This window comes from Vitis riparia, chromosome 2 (genome assembly GCF_004353265.1).
Source record: "Vitis riparia cultivar Riparia Gloire de Montpellier isolate 1030 chromosome 2, EGFV_Vit.rip_1.0, whole genome shotgun sequence".
Taxonomy (NCBI): Eukaryota; Viridiplantae; Streptophyta; class Magnoliopsida; order Vitales; family Vitaceae; genus Vitis; species Vitis riparia.
In genome coordinates this window covers 2,236,750-2,247,622 of record NC_048432.1, presented here as the reverse complement: position 1 = coordinate 2,247,622, position 10,873 = coordinate 2,236,750, and the positions used below count along the sequence as shown (strand labels likewise).

The 10,873-nt window shown below is 28.9% G+C and overlaps 1 protein-coding gene across 1 annotated transcript; it reads left to right on the top strand.

The window, feature by feature from the left end:
• Positions 1-7,705: 7,705 nt before the first annotated feature.
• On the top strand, positions 7,706-9,153 carry LOC117927774. The gene is made up of 3 exons (XM_034847451.1): positions 7,706-7,846; positions 8,116-8,194; positions 8,447-9,153. The coding sequence occupies exons 1-3, from the start codon at positions 7,721-7,723 to the stop codon at positions 8,587-8,589; spliced, it is 348 nt and encodes a 115-aa protein (XP_034703342.1). The 5' UTR covers positions 7,706-7,720; the 3' UTR covers positions 8,590-9,153.
• The last annotated feature ends 1,720 nt before the right edge of the window (positions 9,154-10,873 follow it).

Sequence of the window (10,873 nt, the reverse complement as noted above, 5' to 3'; positions counted from 1 at the left end):
GAACCAAATATTTGAATAATGCATGGTCTCAAATTTTGGGGTTCATGAAAAAGATAAATTGTTTGGTTCTGTTTTCTTTGTTTCTCAGCTACCAAATGGGGGAGGGTGTAAATTGCTGTTCTCATGAACCTTGTTGTTTGATTTTTGGTTTTTTCACTTCTTTCTTCAGAGAAAGGTGGAAGATGTGAAAGAAAATCTCAAACCTTTTGTTAACTACCGTCTGAAAATTGCTTCAAGGATGAGGGACGACTACTTCTTGATTTTATTCTGCCACTAGAATCAAACTCTTCAGTGATCAAAATCCCAAACCTTAAAATCTAAATAAAACCCAATCTTTTTGTTTTTCTTTTTCCTTTTCCTTTTTCTTTTCCTTCATTTTTTTCATCTGCTTGATCAGACCACAGCAAGATTAAGCATGTGAAAAATGATTTGTTTGATTTCCGATTGACTTCTCAGAATCTGTAGAGTCACTCCTACCAAAAATCTATATATGGACCAAGAAGGTGCCGTTCCTCATCCTTGAAGCAATTCTCTTCAGCAGATGGAAAAAGGTTTGAGTTTTTCTTCCACATCTTCAACCTTTCCTACATTTCTTCACCAAACAAACATGATGACCAGCCGGGTTTAAGCATTGACATGAAGCTATCATTGTAATTCATACCAAGAATCCAAGAAATGCATGCATTCAGCGTATGAAAGATTATGAAAAGAAAAGAAAAGAAAAGAAAAGAAAAAACAAGGAATTGAAATTGTTCTTCTTATTGGCGTACCCTTTACGATTGCATGGACGTGCAGAGGTCGAAGTCGGAAATTGTGAAACTCCAACTGGTTTTCATTGGCCATGCATTCGTCTGCTACCACGTAGAAGTGTTCGTTGAAATCTTCATCTTGCTGTTCCCGTGGCAGTGGTGATGGGTGCACAGGATGGAAATCCGTCTTCTCGGTGAACTTGGTGTGTTTGGTTCTCGAGAAAAAATATTACAATACAAAATCACTTTTGATTAGTGATTACAACACCATCTCTCTCTCTCTCTCTCTCTCTCTCTTTAACTAGTTATAATATGGTTGCTGGGGGTTTTGCGGTTTTATATATGGGCATAGTCGGCAGGAAACTGAAATTCAGGCCTGAGTGCCACGTGCACAATTTTTTAAAATCAAAATTGTACTTGACAAAGTGTGTTGAAAGCATATAATATGCCTCTTAGGGGAAAAAAAATTACATTCAAGGTGATTGAGTAATTTATCAAAAATGTAAATTAAAAATGTTACAAGTGGTGTTATACTTAATTTTAGAGTGTGTTTGACATTGATTTTACGAAGCGTTTCTAATATATTTAATATTTGAAAAATAAAAATTTAGAAGTATTAGAAATATTAGAAATACTTCTTAAAATTATTGCTAAACACATTTTTAGTGTGTTTGACTGTGATTTTTGAAAGCATTTATAGTATTTTTAATATTTAAAAGGGAGTTGTTTCATATATGATATTTTTTCAATATTTTTAACAGTTGAAAAAATTTATCATTTAAGTGTTAAAAAAATTATAAATGTTTTTTAATATTACTTCCAAATGTATTATTAAAATAGTTCTTTTTCCTATTTTATATAGCTAGGAAGATAACTATTTGCTACTTTATATTTAGCCTATACCTCAAGATAGGATGTTTCAATATTTTTTGTGAAAATTTCACATTTGATCAAAATTTTAAAACATTTTGAAAGAAATTGAAAAACTAGTTATAATGCTTTATAAAGAACTATTTGACTCTCTCAAAAATGCTTTAGTAAGAATGTTGTCATTAAAGATATTTCTACGTTACAATTTCTTATACAAACCTTTTTATTATTCACTAATAAAAATAATTAGTTTCTTTTTAAGTATTTAAAATGATATTTAGATGCAAAAAAAAAGTCAGCATTCAACATAAGTTTTTTTTTTTTTTTTTTTTTTTGTAGGTAGTAGTAATATTTTGCTATCTCGTATTAAAGAGCAATTCTTTCAAGTGTTTATACTTTGAACTTTAGCTTTACATGATCATTGTTATGCCATATACACTTGAGATTACTATCGATTACAATCTCAGTCTCCTCTTGATACCCAATTAAGAATACACTTGGGTTTGCCTTAATAAATAAAAAACAAAGAGTAGGAAGGAGATATGAAATTAAATCAATCTATTTAATTAGAAATTACACTAAAATAAGATTCTAAAAAAAAAAAAAAAAACGTACATGAGAACTTTTATTGGAAATAAAATTGAAATTTGAGGGAAAACTAGTCTATTTTTTTTCTTTGTATAGACTATGAAAAGATATTTTTTTTTATTCATATTGAAATGGATTTTTAAAATTTTTAATAAATAAAATAAAATCTCACAAAAATACTGAAAAAAATTGTTATGTATTTGGTTCCCTGTAAAAACCAACAACCATAGAGGAATAATTGTTTTAAACTAAACTTTCTTCAAAAACAACAAATTCAAAGAGAAACATAATTTTTTTGCACCTCAATTTCACATAATCATTATAATTTTAATCCCAAATTTTATTTTTAATTTTATCATTCTAAAAAGTTGGCAAATCATATTTGCAAATCTTATTATTAATGATATTAAATACATTTGTCTCAATATACATAATTAAACTATTATTCATTCCTTGATCTTTATTTGATTGCATATTAGTTTTAAGGAATCTAATAATTTCATTAAGAAATTTTAGTATTAAATACAAAAATTATTATATAAAAGAAAAAGGAAAAATTAAAACAAAAAATTAATAATTTTCATATTTCATTTTTAAAATTCAAATTTCAAAAATAGAGACCGAGTATTTCTATTTTTTAAAATGACAAAAAAAAAAAAAAAAACCCAAGTAAAAACAAAGTCTAAGGTATCCTTCAACACTAATTGATATTTCATATTTCATATAAAGTTGATTGATATGAGGAGTAAGGATAGCAATAAAGTGGGTTCAAGATAGGTCACCTTCTTCCCAACCCCATCTCGTTTATTTAAAATAATTTTCATATTTGTCATAATAAGAAAATTAAATAGTATGAGACAGGATGAGTATGTAAAATTTTCATATCAGATGTATACTCGTTTAACTTTTTTAACATTTTTTAAACCTTTTTAAATTAAATTTTAAAATTTTTAATTATATTAAAAATATACATTTTATAAATAATTAAAATATTATAATTTTTATAATTTTATGTGTATTAAAAATGGGAAAATAAAAACATAAATTAAATTATTTGATAAAATTAATTTTATATGTAATCCGGATAAGGCGGGATAAGATAACACCCGAACTCGACCCACACTGCGGTTTAAAAAATCTCAAACCATCCCTACTTCGCTTATCTTAATTCTAAACATATCCTATTAGGGGCTGTGTGGATAATTACCTAAGAAAATCCGCCTGATTTCTCACATTTTGCCGCCCTCCTTCTAATCTTTGGAAAAATGTGTCTTTAAATTTATATATAATGTTTTATACGAGCTATCCAAAGCCCACTTGAAGCCCAACTCAATTGAGTTGGACTTGACATTTCCGGATCAAGCCCAATGGGCCAGGTTGAGCCCACCCAAGTCCATATGTTTCCATTGGTTCTTGTTTAATGCTACTCCACCTACTCTTCCAAGAATGGTATATGAGTTTAAAAATCATCGACGAAGTTGGAGGATACGCATGTATTACAACTCTCTTCGTCTTTTAAATACTAAAAGTCAAATTTTGACTAAATGAATTTTATTTAATAAATTTTTTAAAATAATATTTTTATAATATAATTCTCATATATAAAATCAATAGCATGACAAAAATAATTACTTCTATTTCTACTTCTTCTCTACATTATAATAATAAATTAAAAAAAAAAAAAACGATGTCAAAGACTATAGAATATTATGAAATTAGATAAAGAGTGCCTTTAAGGTTAATTGAGTACTATAACAAATTTATTTGTATTTTAAAAGTCCAATGCTAAGTAGGAAATACATTTTTATTTAATTAAAATTTTAAAGTAAAAAATTTTCATCTCCATTTTTAATAATTTTAAACACTAAATGTCTTTTGAAAAAATTTCTCCAATACTAAATTCAATCATAATTTTTCAAAAATATTTTAATAGAATTCTTGGTAGCAGTCCTATACTTCACTCACACTTTTTTTAGACCATTTTCGATATGATTCATCGAAAATTTGAATACAATGCAGTGTTTATTTTTTTATTAAATAGAAAAAAAATCAAAATATTTAATTTTTTTATTTAATTAAAACTAACCATTGATATCAATCAACATAATTATAATAAATTTATCATCTATAGATTGATTAATTCTATTGGGTGATATCAACGGATTACTTTTAACTAAATAAAGAAAATAAAATATTTTAATATTTTATTCAATAAAAAAACAATATACTAGTTTTTTAAAAAAGCAAGAAAAGAAGATTTTATTTAATTAAAATTTTAAAAACTATCATAATTATCTCTATATTTAATAAAATTATTTTAGAATATTTTAGTTAACTAAAAATCTTTTTTCGTGCGTCTGAAAAAGGAAAGGACGAATCCTCAAAATTTCAATAAATCCTTATATTGGATAAAAATATTTTTAAAGTATTGATATAAAATTCAATCAAAATCATAATGATTACTTTATTTCTTTTACCCTTAAAGGAAGAAATTCTACGCCTAGTGGTTTCTCCTCAACTTTCTTTCTTTCCTTTTTCCTTAAAATGCTATATTTGGTTCAGAAAAATGCTGAGAAAAGAAAATATAAAAAAAAATAGAAGAAAATAAAAAGTGAAAAAAAAATGTTAAATGTCCATAAATTGTTTTTATTTGTTATTTCAAACTTATAATTTAAAAATATATAAAATTTTAACTAGTTTTAATTATATTTGATTTTTTTAATATTTTTTATAAAACAATAAAACATGAGAAAATCATTTTTCTTTTACATTTTTTTTTCTTTCCATAATATTTTCTAGGAACCAAACACAACCAAAAGAAAACTTCAAAGCAAAAATTAAAAAGAGTTCCAAATATGTATGATTGTGTTTGTCTCTCAAAAAATACTAAGAAAATAAAAAATATAAAAAATAAATAAAATTTTCATGTTTAATTGTAAAAATATAAAATAAAATAAAATATAATTAAAATTAATTAAAAATAAATTGTATGTTTAAATTATTTAATTTTTATATAAATGAATTAAAATAATTAAAATGAGTTGAAAATAACAAATAAAAATAATTTATCAATTTTTATTATTATTATTATTATTATTTTTTATATATATATTTTCTTTCTTAGATTTTCCGAACCAACAATAGCCTATAGGTTTTGAAACAATATTGCATTTCTCCCATGTATGAGGGGTTGAGTTGAATTATTCAACAAAGGGCCATGGTCAACACTCAACGCAGACAGGACCCGAGACTTGCCTAAATCAAACATAACGAAAATTGGAAGAGAGCGAGGGAGAGAGAGAGAGAGAGAGAGAGAGAGAGAGAGAGAGAGAGAGAGAGAGAGGGAGGGAGGATTGAGAGAGGAGGAGAGAGAAAGAGGGATGGGAAGAGAGAGATATGGTCGGCACTCGACACAAACAGGAGACAAGCCTAATCAAACATCATGAAATTGGAAGAGAGAAAGAGGAAGAGAGAGAGAGAGAGGGGGGCCTATCACACGTACGTCACATGAAGACACATGGCATGTGGAATAATGGCATGTTAGTGGTTTTAGTTAATAGGGACAGCTTGCAGTTATTATCCATAACGCGTCTCCATCGGTTCTCTCTAATAACGTGTTAGATCTGATTTCATGAATCATATCACCCTCCTCAGTCCTCACCCTCCCCTTCTCTCCTTATTTATTAGGGCTTTTTTCTAGTTCCACACAAACTGAATGTGCTCACCGATGCAATGAGTGGGAGCCATGTTACCCTTTCAGTCATAGGCTCCTTCTCACTTTAAAGACCTTTTTGGGGATATATATTTGAAAGTCAAAGATTGATTGAAAAAGATTAGAATACACATCTAAAAATTTAGCATTGAATTTGATTGAAAAAGACTTTAGACCATCCCATTTGAAAGCAAACCTTCTTCTTCTCCCACTTGTATGCCATTTACTCCTTTTTATTATACGACGAATTTGAAAATTTTCAAGTTAGGGGACCTGTATTTATCAAACTTCCAGTTTGATTAATTTGATGAGAATATTAACTAATAGAATTCAAATATAAATTGGCCTGCAGCTTGGACAGATTAATCGGGTTGATGGTAACCCCATCCTTATGTAAATTAAAAAATAATTAATCCAAATTCAATTTAACCCTATATCTAACCTAAGGTACTCAATCTAAGTTCAATTCAACCTCATTTTTTTTTTAAATTTTAGTTAAACTCGAATTGATTTGGTTAAATTTATGTTTATGGGATTAGACTTCAATTGATTAGGTTAATTGAATTGTATAATTTAAAATCACTAATAAATTTAAAATAAAATTGTATATATTGTAAATAAAACAAAATTGCAAAATAATGATAAAAAATAAAAATAAACTTTTATATCTTTCTAAAAAATAAAAATAAAAATATATGATATAATTATAATTTGATTTTTTTTTTTAATTTTAAAAAATGAATACTATTATATAGGATATAAATATTATCAAAACACGAAATCTAATCTAGGTCGTTCAAACTTTAACCTAAACTCAATTCAAGTATTAAAAATATTTTTCCAACCTCATCCACACATTGGGTTAGGTTGGTCAACCTATCCAAATTGCACCCCCTAAATATAAATGAATGAGATCTAAAAATTGTGTACGTGACACTATTTGATTGATAATATTATTTCGATACTTACCAAAAACAATTATATTTCAATAATCTAGTAAAACTTGAAGATTTGATTATATGATGGTTAAAGACTATGATATGTAAATTTTTTGCTTAATAAAAGAAACAATCAATCTGTAGATATATTATATATAATAAGCAAGTAAAATAATTATTTGATTTAGTTAATTTAATTTGAATTGTATGCTTTTTATTTGTATTTTTAAAGAAAATAACATGGCCCATTAAATAAATAAATTTATTTTTAATGTTTTTAATTTTTTTTTAAAATCAATAAATATAAAGTATGAAACTTTCTTAATTAATTTTTTGAAAATTAATTTACAATTAAGACAAATAGAAGTATTTTCTCCTAATAATGTTTTAAAAATCCATTATTTTTATTCGGACAAGGCTTTGCCTATTTAAGGTTGGTCCACAAATCGACACTGTGGGATCAGGTCCATTGATTTTAATATTGTAACATTTTATTTATTAATTTATTTATTGTTACATCAAAACAATGTTGTTGTGACCGTACCTAAATTTAAAAATAGAAAGTTTATTTAAGGGTGGTAAAAAATACTTTTATTAATATTTTAATAAAAATAGGAATTATTTGGATCGATTTTTAAAAAATAATAAAAATAAATTTCTTTTAGCGTCCATTTGATGGTGAAAAAAAAAAATACTTTTATTAATAATTTAGATAACTATTTTAGATAGATGGGGAAAGGGACGGTTGTAGGGTTTTATTTGTTGTTGGGCACCAGGACTCTGATGTTGGAAATGGTTCACAAAAAGGTTTATGGTTGTCTATGCCATAAACAATGCCAGATTCCACCACAGCTTAAAGAAGAATGCAGTTGTTTCAGTATTTGTTGTCATGCTTTCTTTTTGATGTAATATGCTACTTAATAGATGATGCTAATTTTATTCCAAAAATTCTTACAGGTGTTCAACGCAAGCTGGAAATGAATAATCAGGTGAGTCTCCCTTTAGATGAGGACAATACTAAAAAGAAAATTTCCTTTTCCTTTGTCCATATGATACATATTCAAGATGTGAAGGCCCGCCTATATTTTTAGAAAATCATTGTAGTTTCTAACCAAAAGCAATGACCTCTGCAACTGACTTATGTTTTTATAATAATTATTAAGGCCTTTTAAGATATATATGAATGACCTAGTTTCTATTTGTCCTGAATATTCTCTTCACCAATCTTTGACTTTGGTTTTTGATATGTTGAGCACAGGATGTTTATAAGAATGATAAATCCTTGAAGAGCTCTCCTAAGCAGGCAAGATATCGACCACCAGCAAGGAACAGCCCAAGTAAGCTCCTTGACTGCTTTATTGGGTTCATGCAAATGTAGTTGTTGGATGACATTTTAGAAACACATTATGCCTTAATTTTCCTTGTCCTGTTAAAGACCTTCAATAGAATTCTCTACCATGAGAAGGAAGAGGGATAAAATAGTAAATGTCCTAGCTCCTGCATGCATTCACAATGTTTTTGTATAAACAAGTAAAATCCAGTGCAATTGCCTTCATAACTAACTTGAAAAAAAATGTTAAATGTTGCAGCTTCCATTTATGCGGATAGGACTAAGCGTGAAGTTTCAGATGCAGCTGAGAAGCTGGCAAACATGACGGTTGGTTCTGGTAGGAATGATGAGGCAATCTCTGCCAGCTCCTATGAAGGCTGGAGGATGGCATGGCCAATCTGACTCTTTTCTTGGCCGGTCCCAAGAGCTTCGACCAGGCAGAGCTGCCTATACGAGGAAAGTTGCTGGATAAGGAGAGGGGAGGGGGGGAAGTGAAGGGCCTCCTCTGAATGGGGCCTAATAATGGGTTCAGCTTGGTGATTGTGGGGGGTGCTCATGGGAATGCTCCGGTTCAAGCTTTCTAAAAGCTGAGACCCTTGGTACTTTGTCCTATCGATTCGGTGTGTTTGATGCGGGGTTGACTACAATTATAAGTATGCCTAGTTATACATAAAATAGTTTGCGGGTTGCGCTTTGGATATTATGGATAATATAATGCAGTGCTTCTACTACTACTGGCCTGGTGTGTATGGTGGGTGGAGATGCCCCCAATATATATATATATATAACAGTGCTTGATAAAGGTGGATTTGGAGTTGGAATTAAGTTGGTTCTCCTGACTGGACTGATGTAATAAGACGATACACCTTACTTATTACACCTTTATTCAGTCTCTGGTTGTCTTTGGTTCCAGTTATTAATACACTATTGGTTTTATGCATCTTAAATCTATTGGATTGAAACTTATGCTTGAGTTGTCCTAATTATTGTATGGTTGAATTCTATATATTATCTTTGGTAGCAACTGTTTTCCCTTGTCCATGTGATTATGCTAAGAATAAAGCTTGAAGTTGAACCTCCATCTTTACAATGAAGAACATTAGAAAGGATACCATTGTATTTATCCTCCAACAAATCATGTTTACATTTCATGGCATGTTGTGTTTGATGGGAGCTAGGATCTTAATTTCTCATTTCGCTATTCATTATAAGGATTTTTATTTAGTGACTTTCATCCTACAGAAGTCTCAGGATAAGTAATGTCTCATTTGAACCTGTCCAATTTCTACAAAATTCTCATGAAGCCATCCCAACATGAGTATATGGTTACTTCTTAAGCATTGGGGTCTTCAAAAGGAAGGGTGGATCCTTATGTCGAAGAAAATACAAACTAAATGTGCATGAAACACTATTAACACAACTAATAATAATAATAATAATAATAATAATAATAATATAAGATGGTGGAAAGGTACAAAAGAAGAAATAGAGTCCAAAGAAGGAGAAAGAAGTTATGTTTAATTTCAATGACCTACTCAAGCAAAAGCTCATAATTCCTATTTCCTTATGGATACTCATGCCAAAGTCATTCCATGATAAATATATGATAATTGTTCATTTTCAAGCATGTTATAAAATACATGATGAAAAATGATTTTCCCATAGAAAAGATGAAAGTCCAAAGAGAAATACTTAATCCTAATTATGTTCACATATGAAGACTTATTCCTTACTCCAAGACTCATAACCTTTGTTTCACTCAATGAAAAGAGTTAATATCTTACCATGCCTCTCACATGGTGAGTGGGCTTGAGTTCTCTATGAATGGCCTTTCTTATAACTCCTTAATGAGGAAGGCTAGAAGGCTATTGATGCGATTGTATTTGACTTCATGATAATGGAAAACATGCCTTTAAGTGCTTTATATGTGATGTCATTAAAGTTAGAACATAATACATATTAATTAAGATGACCACATGGCTTCATCACTATGGGAGTGTTCCTTCTAGTCTATCAATGTTTTAGATAGGTAATTTCTTAGTTGTATGCCATCTAATTACTATTGGTTTTAAATTTTGGTTGATGAACACCCTTATAAATTTATTTTATTTATAGAATTTGTTTTTTAGATAGATTTTAGATAAAAAGATTATATGTAAGTGTATTTAAAGTGCGTTTGATAATGATTTTAGTATTTTTTATAATTGAAAAATTTTATCATTCAAGTATTAGAAATGTCAAAAACATTTTCTACAATCATTATCAAACGCACTTTTAATAACGATGCTAAACCAGAAATTTGAAACCAACGAACCTGAAGGTGCGAGGGAAGTTAACCCTTATTCTCTATACATGCATGGGTGTCCGCCCTTTGCACCTATCAACACTGCTACGCGAAGATGAAGCTAGCTCCCCACGAACGCTTCAACGTGTTAGCAGCTAAATGCATGGCTATTAAAGGCAACTTGGACCGTCGCAATTTCCAACTTCAACCTCTTCACGTCCCTGCAATCATAAGAGTTATACCAATAAGAAGAACAATCTTTAATTCTTTCTTGTTTTTTATTTTCTTTTCTTTCTTCAAGTTGGCAGAAAATCCATCCATTTGCAAGGTATTGCACCTTGAATAACAATGATAGCATTAGTCAGTGATTGAAACTACGGTCAGTATGTTACTAGGCTAAAG